General features: G+C 40.7%; 1 protein-coding gene across 1 annotated transcript; it reads right to left on the bottom strand.

Annotated features, from left to right (window-relative positions):
• Positions 1 to 3,129: 3,129 nt before the first annotated feature.
• On the bottom strand, positions 3,130 to 8,106 carry Prmt6 (protein arginine methyltransferase 6). The gene is made up of 2 exons (XM_028757365.1): positions 6,787 to 8,106; positions 3,130 to 4,905 (listed from the first exon to the last, which is right to left on the bottom strand). The coding sequence occupies exon 1, from the start codon at positions 8,074 to 8,076 to the stop codon at positions 6,949 to 6,951; it is 1,128 nt and encodes a 375-aa protein (XP_028613198.1). The 5' UTR covers positions 8,077 to 8,106; the 3' UTR covers positions 3,130 to 4,905; positions 6,787 to 6,948.
• Between the last annotated feature and the right edge of the window lie 10,275 nt (positions 8,107 to 18,381).

An 18,381-nucleotide genomic window follows, 5' to 3' on the forward strand; every position in this document is an offset into this window, starting at 1 on the left:
TTTCCTCCCAACTTGCTTCTTGGTCATGTTTTATGAAGGAATACAAACCCTGACTAAGACACTAGACTAGCCTGAATTGTTAGCTTAGGGGTCAGGAAGAGACTTTGCCTAAATAAAATAAAATGGACAGTAATTGAAAAAAATGCTTGACATCAAGTTCTGGACTCCACGAACATATGCATACAAGTGCCAATATATATATATGTAGACATGTACACCACAATACATTCAAAAATTACATATATAATAAAATATAACAATGCCAATATTTGGTATGAAATTATAAAATTAATGAAAATTAAAATTGAAAAATGTCCTAGTAACAATCATAACCCATATATTATCTGTGAATAATGTCATGAAATTACTATTTACATGGGTGGTAGAGTTAACATATATTTATAGGGCTAATGTTACCTTGTCTAGCAGCATTTGGCCTCTTTATCTGTATAAGGATTTACATTTGGCAGCTATATCATGTTTTTCATGACCCAGTATCATGGAATTAATTTCTGTATGATCTTACCTTATCAGAATGCCCAGACTCTGTAAAATCACCTTGGCTGAAGATTCAAGGAAAGACAACTGATAATTTAATTCTATTACAAACAGCACATATCCTGCTGATTTCTAATTCCATCTTATATTCAAATCCCTTTGTTGTAATTGCTCTCATTCTCTCCTTGTTTTCCTCTAATTATTCTGACTAGAAAAATTCTCAATTAATCATGGACTGTGTATTTAATCTTAGGATTTCCTAAATCCTCTCTTTAAAATTCTATCTTTTACTGTGTATTCATAACCACTTAAATGTTTCCTATATTCGATTGGATGATGAACGATGGTAGATTTTAAAAGTTCCCATTAAAATAGGCATCTTGCTATTTTGATAAACTATTTTTATGAACATTCTGATGTTAATGCATACACCGAATCAAATTTTTTAACCATTTATAGATCTTAATCTTTCCTCTCTCAACACATATAACTAAAAGAATCTATAACTTGTCCTTATAAAATTTTATAATTAGTATGTTAATATTGCATATAATTACAATGTGCGTAATTTATAAGAAAACTGATGTTTTAAAATAAAGCTTAATACTGACACTACTCTGTACCCCACATTACTAGATTGCACAAATTTTATTGACAGGAGAAAATTGAGTAATTCTTTTACACAGGGAATTCTGAAGTGGCCTAAAACGTAAGCTAAGAAGAGGGCACACAGTTCCTAGGCCAGCCTGGGCTACACAGTGTGGGGAGATCTTATCTCAAAGTCAAAGTAAACAAATAGGTAAACAGTGATAGACCACTAGTCTAAGCTTAGCTATTTTATAAACAAATGTTTTCAGAAAACCCCTAAGGTATTAGTGATTGAGGGCAAGGTGCATAGTGACAATACTAATTGTAGCTTCCAGGTTCCTCTGGCCTCAAGATGTTTTTATGTCACTGGAGCAACGCTATTGCCACTGACCTCATCCTCTATCCTGGTACCTGCTAAACCCAGGTATCTTCTGAGTCCAGACATTTCCTGGACTCACCTACTTTCCTTGTGTTTCCTCACTGGGTTTGTCACTCAGCACATGTATTCCTCCTTCCTTATTCACTTCGGAAAGCACGACCTGTTGAATTCATACTCAAGTGTAGTTGTAACTAGCTTCCACTCCACCTCCCTTCACAAAACTTTGCCTCGACAAACTCCAGGAACCCAGTATCATTTCAAGTAAATTACTGAAAACTGAACAAAACCCAGAATATTTTACTACAATGTGTGCTTATGTAAAAATAAATTAAAATTCATAGGTTATTAGAAATGTATCCTCAGACAGTGTGGAAGTTGGTTCAGGCCAGATCATTCCCATCTCTAATATTTGATGCTAAGTGCTAACAACCACTGAACACAAAGCACCCTTGCTGAGTCCATCAAGCCTTAGAGGAAGGATCTCATGCTAGATCCACAGATGCTTTGCACTGGGTCTCTTTGGCCATAGTCTCATCTTAGAATTGCATATTAAACCTCCCTCATCTTTATGCATTTTTTTCTTAAAGTCTTCCTTTGCCTTTCTCATCAAGAGCTGTTTGCTTATATTTCTATCAGTGTTTGTTGGGGATTTCTGTTTTGAACTATTTTTATTTTGGATTTGTGGTTTTGCTAATATGCTCAGTGACCAAACTCAAAACTAATAAATTTTAGTTTATTTGCTCAGTGACCAAACTCAAAAGCAATGAATTTTAGTTTATTTTTACATAAGCATACAATGTAGCAAAATATTCTGGGTTTTGTTCAATTTCCAATATTTACTATCTGCCCCACTACATCATTTCTTATCATATTGCTATGGATCTCTTGGAAATGGAGTAACAGATGGTTGTGAACCAAGATATGGATACTGGAATTTGAATCCGGGTCTTCTGCAAGAGCTCTTAACCAGTGAGCCATCTCCCTAGCCTGTGCTACAAATCTTTAAAACATTTTAGTTGACTGAATGATTTAACCCACCTTACCCTATAATTTTTATGAATTTAATTATAAAAGGTTCCAAAAGACCACAATTGTAACTGTTCATGCCCTAATATTAAAAGTCCTTTTAGTATTAAATTAAATCTCCTGGATATCTTTTCCCACAAATACAAATTTGGAGACATAGTTTAATTATACAATTATCTTTCCTGTTTTGATTTTGATGAATTTTGAAAAATCTTTAGAAATCTGTACCTCTTCCTTACTATGATGTGTAAGATTTATTAGGGTTTGGTTTAAGCTTAGAAAAAAAAAAACAAACAGCTTAACATTTTTCACATCTTTAGAAATGTTGATTCCTTAAAATGTCAACATCTGTAAAACTGACTAAAAAAGATGGGATCAAACCGGCTAACCATCCAGATGGCAAGCCTCAGACAACCATATTTTATTGGTAACAAAGATGTTATGCTTAAAATCTTCTGATCCTTTATCTGAATGAAACCTTTTCATCTTCAGAACTTCTCATTTGTCCAGAAAGCCTGTTGTTTTCTGCAGCGCTAGTTATCAAATTCAGGGACTTGCCCGGGCTGGTTATGTATTCAACCACACAGTCACACTCCAGCTCTCCAAAAGTACTTTAATGCCCAAAAGAATAGACCAGGTTACAAATTCTAAAAATACATGTAATATTTATTACAACTGAGAGGATAAATCATAAACAAACTGAAGCATAAAAATCACATAGGAAGCTGGGAAATCGTGCGTGCGCACGCGCACACATACACACACACACACACACACACGTAAATATAAATGTGGCTTAGAGCTTTTATTTTAGTAGGTGAGAATCACCTATTTAATATACTTTGTCTATTATGAACAGACCAACATTCTAAGTTTAGAGCATCACATGGGAAAGTTTCTCAGGTGTTCACAATCATCCTGATGATAGGAACAGGACTTTTGATCTTCAGAGAGGCTTAAAGGATGACAGCTGCCTTAGCATCCTTGCTCAGCAGAGCTAAGAGCTGGGAAGGATTTTTTTTTCCAGGTTTATGGATGCAGGAAAATTACTAATGTTGTTTTATTGTTCCCACTGTCTCCTAGTTCTTTGAGGGGCAGATGTGCTCATTTGTTATAGCGCTTAGATATTATGTAGCTGTTGATAATGAAGTTAATGGAGACACATATACAGAGATGAGCATGTGGAGGAGTGGGGCTTGTTAGTAACCGCTCCTTAGGAGCCATCTTTCCTCAGCACTAGGTAAACTGTGGGGATAACAGCAGGGCTGGCAGTAAATAAGATGTTAGGCAGCTGTTTGCAGCAGGTGCCTTTCACATTCACCTTGAACTCCATTTTCTTATCTCTTTTACATTCAGGGCTCTCTGCCCAAATAACCAAATGACAAGTTCACTCGTCTTTGCTACTGCCATGGATTCAGTTTTCTGGGGACTGCAGAAAGTGTCACGTTTGATTAGTGTTAAGGAAATAAACATAGGGGCTGTCCAAATGAGTGCCTACTACATCAAACTCAAGTTATATACTGCAGATGGTTCTTCTGGGCAGGTCTAAGAGGCTTTCTAGTACTATACACTCCCCGTCATCAAATAATAAAAATAAAACCCTTGCTACCATTAAGGCGGCATGAAATTTCCTGTTTTTAACAGAAGAATGCAAGATTAGTATAATGAGAGTGAATTTTTGTTTGCATTTAGAAAGTCAGAGACCTGCTTACAGTTCTGCTAAAAACTGGGTCTATGCTTGGCACAGTGGTATAGAGCTATGAACTCCAGCATTCGGAAGGTGGAGGCAAGAGGCTCAGGAGTCTAGTCATCCTCAGCTACATACTGGGTTCCTAGCCAGCCTTGCACAATGTATGATCCCATTTCACAAACAAGAACTATCTAAGTAACTTCAGGCAAGTCTATCAGCATCTATAGAAACCTTTTTACTTAATGTGTACAACAAATAATCCAGCTTTTCTGACACAAAAACCACCCAGGTCCTAACTAACCTAACCATATGGCCTTTACTTTCTTTAGTGGTAGACATCTACTTATGGGTAAGGTTCACATTTGCCTGTAATCTCAAATACCTATCACGGGTAGGATGTATTTTTAGCAACTATGCTCATTTGTTTAGCAAATGAATGACAAAATTGGAAATGTTTAGATGGCTAAATACACGTAAGGTGTGAGGGAGGGAGGTGGAACTTTACCATGATGCTCTCTAGGGTCTGATAATCCAGGCCCTAAGGGCTTCAGTTACCAATCCCAATCCACAGAACACATTAGACAGTGCCTGGGTGTCCACACACCTCAGGCTTTCATCCATCCCTGGTGTCTTCATCCCAAAGGCTGTGGTGCTCCTTTGGATGATCTGGTACCCTGTGGCATACATTGCTCTTCATGTATAGCCATGCTGATACTGTCAGTGCCTGTGGAGAAGAAAAAAAGACAAATGAGTCTTCATTCTGGAGCACAATTTGTACAAAGCATCAGACTGCTCTAGGTTTGCCTTTTATACAAATTCAGCAGCATGGTGCTAGACGCTTACTTCTAGGTTAATCACTTGTATCCCCAATTCTCTATGGAGTGGGTGCTACTGTTCTCTCTGGTTAGGATGAGGGCTTTGAAGGGGGGGGGGGGGGGGGCCCCCTGGTTTGCCTGAAGACACAGAGAGTGTGTTTGGTTACCTGGCTCCAGAGACCTGACTAAGAACACCACTATGCTTCCTGCCTTTAGCTTCTGCCTCAGCTCCCTTATTTTCTAATTCGTTTTTGAGAAAATGTAACTAGAATTTCAAAACTTTTGCTCAGTTGAGAAAATCTAGTCTCCACTCCCCTCTCCCAAGTTTTAACTGATTTTCCTTTATGTCCTTTTTTTGGGGGGGGGGGAATATAATACTTCTATTTACAGAATTATGCAGAAAAGAGGGATTCCAGACGTTTAAGTACTAAGGGAATTGTTATAGAAAGGGCAATCAAAATCACCAGCAATCACTTAAGGTGAAAACTTGATTAAAAACATAGATGATCCCAAAGGAACTCCTTTTTAAACCTCTGAACCAAGCATTTATAAAAGATGTTAAGTATTCTGACATCAAAATATGCTTGTTTTGCGAGACTGATGGCTTCATATTTGCATGTTTCCTTTAAGATAGAGCCCCAGCAAATTAGTTTTAATCCTTTAGCAATTTAATACACAATATTTTTAAAAAGCCAAAAACAGAACCAAGGTTACAAAAAGTGAAATTCAAGAGTACTTAAGAACAGCAGTTTTTTCACACCTGTTAAGTCTTACAGAGAATTCTAAATTGTGTTAATCATTATTTGAGCTGTCCTGAAGCTGTGTTCTAAAGGAACTGTAACACTTAAGAACTGACACCATGAGAAAGGTAACAGCGTTATAATAAACTCACAGACAGTACACAGGAAGTCTAAAGAGCTCAACTATAAAGTTGAGAATGCCATTTTATTTGTCACAGAAAGGAGGGAAGATCTGCCAGTGAAATAAATCTGACAATCTGACTCACTTCATTATGAGTGATTTCCACAAATTCACAATGTTCACATTTGGCTGAACTAAAAAGAACTGAAGACAGGAACTTTTACCAGATGTACGTAGGGTGCTCATGTTCCTTTCATACAGAATTATACCTGTGCTTAAAGAAAGCAAGCACAGGAGGTAAAGGATCCACCCCGGGCTAGGTTCAGCAATCTTCCCTATCAGACTGCTTTACAAGAATCACAAAAATATTTATTATAAAACATATAGATTTTCTTGGCTCAGTCTTTAAAGTCAAAATAAAAATATTCAAACCCCATACTATTTCACTTTCAGACTTTTTCTCCTGTCACTTTTAGAATTGCCTAGACAGGCTGTAAAATTAAGCCATTTTACTAAGGTTCACCAAATTTAGCACACCATGTATTAAGAGTAATGAGAATGGGGTTGTTTAAAATACTTCTCCTGTGCTTGACCTTCTAACAGGATGAATTTTATTTAGAATATCGGGAAGCACAGATAAAATATCCTACAGACACCCAAGACTTGAAAGAATTCGGACTGAAAAAATACAGCTCTAAAAATCATATTGCAAGTTTCTGAAATGTAACCAAACCATTTTGCCATTTCATACTGGTAAGGGATGAGGTGTTAGATTAGCTCATGGACCAATTATAAAATCACATTTACTGCCCCTACCCCGGCAGTTAAACAAAAGAAACGGAAATACAAGAGTTTCATACTACATGCTTTCTAGATTTAAAAGCCCATTAATAAGCACACTGCATCAGTCCTTGGTCAGGGATGCTCACTTTTAAAATAAACATTGCCAGAAGAATGTCCTCAAACGAAGTCTGGTCACTCCCTTTGCCAGAAACAGTGAAGTAAGAGACAGCTATGTCCCCTACTTGCATCACAGATCTCCCTTTCTCTTCAGACCTTCCTTAGAAGGTGGATGGGAGAAAAGGCAACGCTCAGTCCTCCATGGCAAAGTCTTTGGTCTTTTCCTCATGGTCCCCCACTTTGTAGCGCAGAAGTATGCGCAGACGCCGGGGGTTGTCCCGGGAGGGCAGCAGGGTGATTTCTCCTGAAATGTCCGTATCTTGTTCCACCGGCACCGGCTCATTCAAGTAGAGGAGCGCCTGCTTCCAGTGCGTGGCCGGGTGAAAAGGCGAAGTGGACAGCACCAGAGGTTTCTCCGAGTCCCCTCCAGGAAAGGTCACCTGAAACCAGACGGCAAAACCGTGTAGAGGCGCGGAGCCATAGCAGCTGCAGCGGAAGCGCCCGCCCACACCGGCCTCCAGCTCCTGCTCCAGGCCAGCGCGGGCCAGCTCGAGCTGGGCAAAGCGCTGCGGCCGGGCCAGCACGTCTTCTCCGGACAGACCCTGCACCACGATCTCCGAATGGCCCATGAGGCAGCGCGTAGCGAAGCTTTCCATGCAGCTCATATCCACGCCATAGTGCTGCTTCACCTGGCTCCAGAAACCCAGACGCCATTCTAACATCTGGTCGCTAATCGGAGCCACGAAGAGCTCCGCGGAAGCTGGCAGGAGGAGACCGCCCTCCTTCAGCCATTTGGTCCGAGCGTGAAGCACGGAGCTTAGCATGGACTCGTGCAGAAGTCCGTAGCCCATCCACTCGCTTACGATGGCGTCCACTTGCTCGGGCAGCTCCACCGTCTCCACCGGGCCCGGCAGGACGTGCACGCGGTCCTCCAACCCGTTGAGCCGCACCACCTCCCGGGCCTGTTGCCAGATGGCGCTGGCCTCCACAGCGTACACGCGCCGGGCCCCGGCCTGGGCGCAGAAGATGCTAAGAATACCGGTTCCCGCGCCCACGTCCAGCACCGTCTTGCCTCGCAGCGCGGCCCAGTTCCTCAGGATGCCTAAGCGGTAGGCGTCGGTGCGGACGCGGTCGGCGATCATCTCCTCGTGGACCGATACGTCGGAGTAGCACTCGTAGTACAGCTGGTCCCGCTCGCGCTTTGTCCTCCGGGGTCGTGGCGGGGCGGCCTCCTGCTCCTCGCCATTTTCCTCCTCAGTTCCCTCCCCTTCTGCGCCGCCGCCCCCCGACTCAAGCTTTCTTTTCTTGCTCAGCGACATCTTGGCCCTGGCAGTCGACCCCCAGCATGCGTTGCGTTGTGCCGCGCGCAGGCTCATAGTCCCAGGGCCTGCTGGGATTTGTAGTCCGCTCTCTGCATCCCGCCTCCTGTGATCAGAGGCTCACCCAGAGACTCCTTGGACTACAGAGCACTTTGTTTTGTTCCTCTATTGCCTTGACATACTGTTTCTCTAAGACCACACAATTATTCCTAGATACTTTCAGCTCTTGCTCTTTACCCCTCACTCATTCGTTTGCACACATTCTTGAAGCAGGCACACCACTTAACAACTCTTGTCTATGCTCCTTTCACAGGATCTCCACCACCACTACTGAATGATGGTGGCACAGTTCATGTCCCTTCCCCGACACTTGAAACTCATCAAGCTCTCTGCTCTAACCGGAGTTAGGATACAAAGAATATATATGGGACAAAGTGAAAACCTAATAATACAAAACCTTGGTTCTGAGTCCAAAGTGATCCACGAGGTACTGAAAGATCCAGGCCAAGTAGGACTGCTGTGGCCATGAAGTGTACTATCAGCCACCACTGTGTTTCTTGAGAATAGTTTACTTGGTCTTGAATCCTGTTCTGAAAACTGTGTAGTTCAAATTAAAGAACAATTAACATCCGTGGTGTGATACTCTCAAACCCATTACCAGTGTATTTGGTAGCCAGTTTATATATACACACATACAGACACACCTAAATCTGTGTATCTATATATAGACCTTTGCTTGGAGAAATGATGGAATTCATCTTTTTCGACTACTTTTCCAATGCAATTCATTAAAAAAAAAAAAACACCTGCTATTTCTCTTTATAAAGGCAGAATTGATACCCACGGGCTCAGTTATTTTATTTTATTTTTCTGTTAGTCAAGAAGTTTGACTGACAATGAATTAATCTCTTCGTTGACCATCACATAAAAACAATATTTTAAAGAATGTGTGCTGGTGTCTGGAACAGGAGCAATGGACTGCATTGGCTGCTCCAACAGAAGACCCAGGTTAGATTAGAAGTACCTGTTGCCTTCCTTTGGCCTCCAGGAGTATCAAGTATGTATGTGATGTACAAACATAGAGACAAAAATGAAATAAAATTAATAAATGAAAAGATATTAAAATAACTTTTCTTAATAAAAATAGCATTTTTTTTCAAGCTTAAAACTGATCACACAAAAGAAAATGGGCTTTTATTTTGCATGTGTGTGTGCGTGTGCGTGTGTTAAAAATACTTGTTTGACCACACTAACCTCCTGGGCAATAAAACTTTTTCCCACTTTCTCTCTATTAGTGTCACTAATGAAGTTGGTTTATTAATGTGGAGTCCTCAGCTGTACTTATAAGTTCTTACAAGTAATGACCTCAGGACTCTCAGTCCTGCTTATTAGAATCCTCCAAGGAGCTTTGTTGAAATTCCTATGCTAGGGTCCAGCGAAACCCAGTTAAATGAGAATCACTCAAGGGAACTCAGGCATTTAGCTTTTAACGCTCCGGAGGAATCCTAATGTGAAACCAGGTGATTATGGCTAATTTTAATTCAATTAAATCTTATATCATTATTTTCAATAGTCAGGATTCAGCAACCTAGAAATGAAAAACCATAAAGTAGGTATTCTTCCCTTTTGCCTTGGTTTCATATCTTACTTTAATGAAGTAACGCCTAGCATAGGGCATGAGATTAGTTATAAATGAGAGAACTTGATAACACACGTAGGGTTTTCTCTTAGCCTACACATCTCCCACTCTGTCCTCAAACTACCACTTTCCCCTCTGAGTGTGTTCAGTGTTTGATTTTTGAAAAGTTAATTAATTAATTAAGTTTGTTATTATCTATGTGTGCTACACACAAGTGTTATGGGATGCTTATAGAGGTCAAAGGACAGCTAAGGAGGTTGGTGCTCTCTTTATCATGTGGTACCCAGGATCTAACTGCAGTCTTCAGGCTTGGCTATAATTGTTTTTCCTACTGAGCCATCTCCCTGATCCCAATTTTTAACTTACTTCTTTGTAGCTTCTTATAAAAATTCCCTAAATATAAGTTTGTCAGTTCATCTGCTTTTCAACATTTCTTACTAGCAAAGTCCAATTATACAGAAGATGGAGGTGTCTTTCTAGCCTGGCAGTCTCCGATGAAATCTTACTGCAGCTAGCCACGTCCCCAACTAACTGGTTTTCCATATAATCGCTAATGTGGATTTTACAAAAATTTGTATAAAATCGAATCTCTTGCTTGAAGGTTTTCTTTTTCTCTGATGGGGGTGGGGGGTGGGGTGGGGGAATCAAGTAATCTCAGATGACTTCCCTTCCCATCTCATAAGCCTGGTCATGCTATCGTTTGGAAGAAAGTGGATTTGTGGACTTTGGATTTGGAAAGAAATCATGCTTTAAGTGGAGCTTAATGGGCTATCCTAGTAGGAATATGGAAGACTTTGTTACTGAGAGTGATTGAATTGTGGGGACCTGGCCCAAGAAGTTTCTGTGAAGAATTTCAGTATGTGGCCTACAAACTGTTTTTGTGGTATTTTGGTAAAGAATGTAGGTACTTTTTGCCCTTGTCTGAAGAGTCTGCCTGAGGCTAAGGTGAAGAGTCTCAGTGTTGACAAAGGAACCATCATAGACTTTGTTCTCTGGTTAGGTCTCATGAAGCGTATTTTAAACAAGCATAGCAAGCCGAGAAAGGAAAAATCTAAAAGATATGGTTCGAGTATTAAAGGGGTACCAGGAAGTAAAATGGAGCTGAATCCTGTGTTCAGGGATATTAAATTGGAATAAGGGAGTAATGACCTTGGGACAAGATCCCACAAAGCTAACTTTAGGTCCATGCATGGTAGTACAAGCCTTTAATCCCAGGAGGCAAAGACAAACAGATCTCTTCTGAGTTCAAGGCCAGCCTAGAACAGAGCAAGTTTTAAGTGAAGAAAAAATTTAAATCCAGGCTCGGTGAACCACACCTTTAATCCCAGTGTTTAGGAGACAGGCAAGCAGATCTCTGATTTCAAAATCAGTCTACACAACAAGTTCCAAGACTGGCAAGATTAAGCAGTGAAGGAATTGAGAAACAGAAAGCTGGTGATAATATAGTAGAACAAGGGGACCATGTTCCTGCCCCAGCAAGCAGCAGAACTTGGTATCTTAAGATAACTTAGAATTAAGAATAGAAGGGACTACTGGGACAATTGATGCTGGTTAGCTGGAGCTAAGAAATTAGTGGTAATTAAGAAGAGACCAGAATCACTGAATCTTCTGGTAAGTGTTTTCTGAGAACACAAAGAAGCTGTGTTCCAGAGATAGCCAAGGTTGTACCTCATGTTGCAGCAGGACTTGGCAATGTGTAAGAGTCACCCAGGTGGTATAGGTTTGGAAAGCATGGAGGTGTCATGAAGAGCAGATGAGTCTTGGCACTGTGAGAGGCCATGGAAGGCGATTGGTAAAGGTGCAACCTCAGTATTAGTTGATGGCCCAAGACTGAAGGGGATCATACAAAAGAGTTGAGGCTTGGCACCATGAAGAGAGCCTATAAGAGGCTATTGAATTCAACATCTTCTCAGAAATGAAAATAGTTTAATTTTACCTTCTCTTGTACGTAAAATGATGACAAGGACAGAAATACAACATGTACAGAAGAAAAAAATCCTGTGAAATTCCCTATGCTGTATCTTGGCTTGGCATAAAGAGGGCATTCATTGCTTATTCTACCACATGTTGTAGTTCAGAGTGGGAAAGGGATCCAGACCCTAGCTTCCTCAGCACTAGAGGTCAGCAGTAACTCTTATACTACCCACCTCCTTGAGATAGGAGGAGAGTTACAGATGTGCTAGCAGAATGTTCTCTGTGTTTCTTTTGTGGGATACTCTCTCACATCCATGTAGTGATGAAACCTAATATTTTTCAAACAAATGGACCTTGAAACCATAAATTGACTAGCAATTAAGTAAAGATGAAATGAATTAGAAAATATAAGACTATGAATTAAAACTTGTTTTAGCTGAGTATGCTATATTTGTTTCTTGGTTTAGGATAAAGTTTAAAACTTTGGCATTCACAGCTTACTACTGTTCTCCCTGAACTTTGAACTTTAATATGTCTACTATCTTCATTTTGGGGTTGTGTGATGGCTAATCTTGGTTATCAACTTGATTGTATCTAGAATTAACTAAAACCTAAGCAGCTAAGCACACTGTGAAGGATTTTTCTATATCAGATCATCAAGAAGATTTATGCTAAACCACATTTGAGGTTGAAAGATCCGTCATAAATTCTGGGCCACACCATTTGGTGGCAGCTCACATAGAAAGTATAGAAAATGCAAGGTTTGTTTTTTGCCTACTTGCACTCAGTGTGGATAGCAAGTTCTTTTATCCTGTTGCTAGGATATCCTAGATGTTTATTGGGAATTGAATACTATTCCTAAATCAGGGAACATCCCAATAAACAAAAAGAGAGAAACCTTACTTCTAAGGAAGACACTTGCATTTTATTAAGGATATTCATATTTCTTGCTTGCAAATTAATATGCCTCTTAAATGTCAGCTCTCCCTCCTGTTTTAATCTTGAATTTCCTGATGTGTTTTACCCGCACAAATGCATATTTCTTATTTCTCTCTGATATAAGAATCTACAGTCTAAAAATATATTTTAAAACCTACTATAGAGATTGGACAGATTTTCTTCATGATTTCAAGAATTCGTTGTGAATCTCAAACTGTGTGCTAAAGAAGGGTAAATCAGCATTAAAATGAAAAATATTATAAACATGAGTTTGATATGACTATTCATTAAGTCATGAAGTCCTTGCCAGTCTGAAATTACTCCAAAGCTTCCAGCATCAAAGGAGGCACTCTATAAAGAAAAAGAAAATCCTTTGTAGAAATAGCAATAAAAGGCAATTTTTCTGTTTGGATATGAATGTCCAACATAAAAACCTAGATATAAGTTATATTCTGGATGTACATACTGTCTTTTAACTTCATGGTCTGTTGGCCCAGCTATTAATCTCAATTAAAAGCAATGAATTCATGAAATTTTAGGCAAATGGATATTACTAGAACATATCCTGAGTGAGGAAACCCAATCACAAAAGAAAGCAATAGTATGCACTCACGACAAGAGGATATTAGCCCTGAAGCTCGAAATACCCAAGATAAAACTCACAGACCACATGAAACTCATGAAAAAGGAAGACCAAAGTGTGGGTGCTTCGGTCCTTCTTAGAAGGAGTAACAAAATGCTCATGGGAACAAATATGGAGACAAAGTGTGGGACAGAAACTGAAGGAAGGGCTGTAGAGAGACTGCTCCACGTAGGTGTGCATCCCATGTGCAGTCACCAAAGGCAGATGCTGCTGTGGGTGTCAGGAAGTGCATTCTGACAGGAGTCTGATATAACTGTCTCCTTAGAGGTCTGCCAGAGCCTGACATATACAGAGGCAGATGCTCACAGCTAACCATTGAACTGATGATGGTGTTCCCAATGGAGGAGTTAGAAAAAAGACTGAAAGAGCTGAAAGGGTTTGTGGCCCCATGAGGAGAGCAACAATACCAACCAACCAGAGCTCCCAGGGTCTAAACCTCCAGCCTGGGAACACATAGGGAGGAACCCATGTTTCCAGCTGTATATGTAGGGAAGGATGGCCTTGTGGGACATAGGTGGAAGAGGAGGTCCTTGGTCTTGTGAAGGCTGGATGCCTCAGTGTGGGGGATTTCGAGGGCAGGGAGTTGGGGGTGGGTGGGTGGGTGGGGCACATCCTTATAGAAGCAGGAGGAGGGAGAATGGGATGGGGGTATCTGGGGTGGGGGGAATGGGAAAAGGGAATAGCATCTGAAATGAATAAAATATCCAGTAAAAACAACAACAAAACCACATGAAAAACTACTTCATAAGTCTCCAATGATGCTCTTACGAGTAGACATGATTTACTTTGTAAAACAGGGATATTCTGAACTAACTCTACACTATCAATTTAGTTCATATTTATTGACCTCTTACAGTATAGAATATTGCATTTTAACAATTTCAAGTATGTATGTTGGATAGGCTATTCCTATTATTTCTTTTATGAACTAAACCACCCAAATGGGCACAACAGGAAAATGGGAATGTCCTTTACAACATGGGGAAAAGCACTGTGCCTGTGCCTGCATGACATGTGCAATGTGCTCAAAACCCTAAGCATAATAAGGATGAGGCAGCTTAATAAAAATCAAGTGATAAATAAATACCACTTAATGAGATAGCTCCCTCTCTTGTGAAAATCTTTCCTATGAAAGAAACTATGATTAGCCCCTATCAGATGTTTATGCTCTCACTGTATCATAGCTTGTTGCTGAGGATGATTGTTGTTGATTTAAAGAGGCTAGGAGTTATGGTTGGGATAGGGTAGAGTGGAAAAAACGCTTGCTTACCAAAGACAAGACAGGATTCTATCCACAGCACTGGACAGAAAAGAGGGAATTTTAATAATGATGATCTGGTGATTCTGTATAGCCTGTCTTTACTAGATCAACAGCAGCAGCAGCACAGCCTGGCTTATGACTTAGACCTCTTAGGTGGCATAATACAAACTAAACATTGAGAACCACCACTTAGACAATTTGAAAAGGACCACAAGTGTCAGCTTTTTGCAGGTTTCTACAAATTTAGCGGCCAGCACTGCCACTACCAGCAGCAACAACAATACACTGAAGTCAGGAGCTGAGACAAATAATTTTACACCTCTGGAAGGCTGCAATCAATTTATTTTTGCAGCAGATAATTCTCTCCTGATCTCATGAGCTTGTTGGACAAATTCAGTTCTTTGAAGTTGTGTATCTCTTTCATGAAAGCCTCTTTTGTCATGGCTCTTCTGCTGTGACTTTCCCAGCATGTGACACTTCGTGACACTCCCCCCCCACCAACCCCCACCCCAGCTTTCTCAGAATGGCTAGCTTATTTCTTCAAGTTTACCGGAGAGAGGCTTTCTGAACTCAGGAACATTCTAGCTCTAGTTAGCCTTCCCCTAGCTCAGGATAGTCTCACATTTGATAAACTCAAATTTGATTTGAGACCTCAATTGTACCCATAAAATAAATGTTCACCTGGAGAAAATGTCTCAGGGAAAAATGACTGAAGGTTTGTTCTCATTGAAGGTGACAAGCACAAAACATATGTATAAAGAGTGTTGGAGTGCCAAGGACCAACTTCAACTTGGAGAGGGATTCTGAGGGAGGGATTCCAGAGAGTTGTGAAACAAACGACTGGATGTCAAACTGTGAATTACAAGCTGGTGGCCTATATTTTGCTAAGATGGTGTAAGGCTAGTGAGTCTTAGCTTACCAGAGACCCCCTGAGTGAACCATGCAGAGACGTGTATCAGTGCAAAAAGGAAGAGGAATTTTAATGATCTAATGCATTGGGGTGGTCCTGTACCCAAAGGAGAGGCATTGATCCTGGGGCAGCCCATTTGGTCAGTTTTTATACAGTTTAAGGGGTAGACTAGAGAAACAGTGACTAGGCACAATATGATTGGCAGAACAGTGTGACTTTTAAACTGATTGGTCTTTAGGGAATGAGGTGGCAAGGACTTCCCTTGTCTGTAGGTAGCAGGGGTTGGTTCATCCGTCCTGCGGAATGTGTCTACATGCTCTGGGCCTTCCCTAACCGCAGGTGGGTTCCCTTCCAAGTGGTCTGAGGAATGTTAATCAGCTTCTCCCATCCAGCAAGTGTCCCATGACATTTCCAAAGTTCCTGAGCTGACCTCTTCAATGGCTTTCCAGACTGCTTGCTCTTTGCGTTCTGCTCTGCTCTTGACAGCTTTTTCTTGCTATTCTAGTAACTCTCAAGTTGAGATAGCTAGCTTTCTGCTCAAGACAGCTCTCTCTGCTATTAAAAATTCTAAAAGCTTTCTGAATATCTCATGGGTTTTCTGACTAAAGTCAGAAACGCCACTATAAAAAAAAAAATTCTTGACCTGACCAAGTTAGAAATCCTGTTAGAAAAATTCTAAAAGTAATTCTTGGGTTTTCCAAACAAAATCGGAAAGCTAGATTTTTTTTTTGTTTGTTTTGTTTTCCAAGACAAGGTTTCTCTGTGTAGCCCTGGCTGTCCTGGAACTCACTCTGTAGACCAGGCTGGCCTTGAACTCAGAAATCCATCTGCCTCTGCCTCCCAAGTGCTGGGATTAAAGGCGTGTGCCACCACCGCCCGGCCAGAAAAAAAAAAATTTAAAAGGGGCTACATTAAATCTTCAGACAGCCTTCTCTGGATAGCTGCTGCTAGAAAACATTCTCAAAGTGCTCTGTCAGCTCTCTAAGTGATTAAGTAATTCCTGGGATTTCTGACCACGGTCATGGTGAGAAGAGCTCTTTTTGCTCTTTAGAGATCTCCAGACAGCTCAGTCTCCCCAGAGAAAACATTGTAAAGATCCGCTATCACTTTCTGCTAGCTCATCTCATGCAGATCAAAAGCCCAGTTTTTAAAATTCATATATCAATTCAGTTATTTATTCCAGGTTCCCTCTTGATTACCCTAAGAATCAGCATCCTGTGATCACAGCCTCTTGATTCTTAGAAGACAAGCACATTCTTTTTTTTTTTTTTTAACATTAGAAAAGAATTCAGAGATCTGCCTGCCTCTGTGAATTGAGTTCTTGTCCACAGCCTGAAGGTCCCAGTGGTTACCATTTTGCTGAGATATTAGCCATACCTTCACCTCTCAGACTCATGCTGTCTCTGATTATCATGGAGTCATTAACCTTAACAAGGAGGGACAAGAAAATAAGTACATTATTTTACAAAAAAGCCCTATATCCACAGCAGCCAACCACACTTGTGGAGGCACACACCCTGTCCCAGGGGCAGGAGCCATGTCATTCTGTTTCCACCAAGGCCTTGCTGGACTCAGCATCTCTCCCTTTTTTGTTTTTAATTTAAGGGTACAAATGTTGACTGTGAGTGCTTGCCTTGCTTGATGTAGACTAGAAGAAGCAATAAGGCAGAGCTGAGCTGTCTGGAGGTCTCTGGAGAGCGAATACAGCTCTTCCAAAAAAATTTTTTTTTTTTAACAGGATTTCTGACATTGGTTGGAAATCCCAATAATCACTTGGGAGCTAAGACAGCTCTTCTAGAATGTTTTCTAGCAGTTATCCAGAGAAGGCTGTCTAGAGAGTGAACACAGCTCTTAAATATATTTTTTTTATTTTGGCTTTCTGATTTTGATCAGAAAACCAAAGAATTACTTTTAGAATTTTTCTAACAGGATTTCTGACTTGGTTGAAAGTTCCAGGAATTTTCATAGCAGCTTTTCTGACTGTGATCATCAGAAAACCCATAGAGCCAAGAGCTATCTACAGAGAGCTACAAAAAAAGCCATCTCGCTGGGTGGTGGTGGTGCACACCTTTAATCCCAGCACTTGGGAGGCAGAGGCAGGTGGATTTCTGAGTTCGAGGCCAGCCTGGTCTACAGAGTGAGCTCCAGGACAGCCAGGGCTACACAGAGAAACCCTGTCTCGAAAAATTAAAAAAAAAAAAAGCCATCTCAGTGGAGCCTAGGCTGTCAGCATGGATCCACGATCTGACTTCAAGTTGTTTTCACTGCTCCCAAACACCCTTCTCTCAGGAATCCAGACCTAGCCAAGGCTAGTCCTAGACACTGGAGATGTTGGTGTGTAAGCTCCTGTTATTTGGAAATGACTAGATCTGGTACATGAAAATCAAATCAAGTTTTGAGTCAGACTTCCCTCTGACCAGAAAATTGTTGTGCAGCTAACTGTTCAGTTTGCTCAGTTGCCTTTGAATTTCTGAATCCTGCTAATGAGGAAAGCATGTCCCCAATAGTCACTCCTTTACTAGCTTAGATCCCAAAGGAGATGATTCCTGGATGAAGCCAGACTGAGCTGAGGCCAAATTGACCCAGAAGAACGTAACGGGTCAAAGCTCTTATGTATTAGAAGCAAGGAACAGAAAAATGGTCATTGTTTGAGCACTGGGGTTTTGAGGTTGTCACCACAGCAGAAACAAAATTGATTAACGCAAGGCTATATGCACAGTAAATTATTAGAGATCCATGACCAGGTCCAGAAAAAACATTGCCTGCATCATTGTCTTCATCTTGTTCTTCCAATGATAAACTCTTCCTCTTTTTCAGAGGTGAGCATCTCAAGAGTAATATAAAAGAATCAATGACCTGGTTTTTGAACTTAACATGCACAGTGTGTTGCCCCATGTCTTGTTCCTTTTCCTCACCATTAGAGTCCTTTGATTTGTCCATGTGATTATGTAAATGTCAGAGACCAGGACCCCTAACAGGGACCCCTGCCAGCCTTCCCC

This window comes from Grammomys surdaster, unplaced genomic scaffold (assembly GCF_004785775.1).
Source record: "Grammomys surdaster isolate TR1022 unplaced genomic scaffold, NIH_TR_1.0 126158, whole genome shotgun sequence".
Lineage (NCBI taxonomy): Eukaryota > Metazoa > Chordata > Mammalia > Rodentia > Muridae > Grammomys > Grammomys surdaster.

Excerpts from the sequence above, each read along its gene's own strand:
- Prmt6 (XM_028757365.1), bottom strand. The coding sequence starts at position 8,076 with ATGTCGCTGAGCAAGAAAAGAAAGCTTGAGTCGGGGGGCGGCGGCGCA.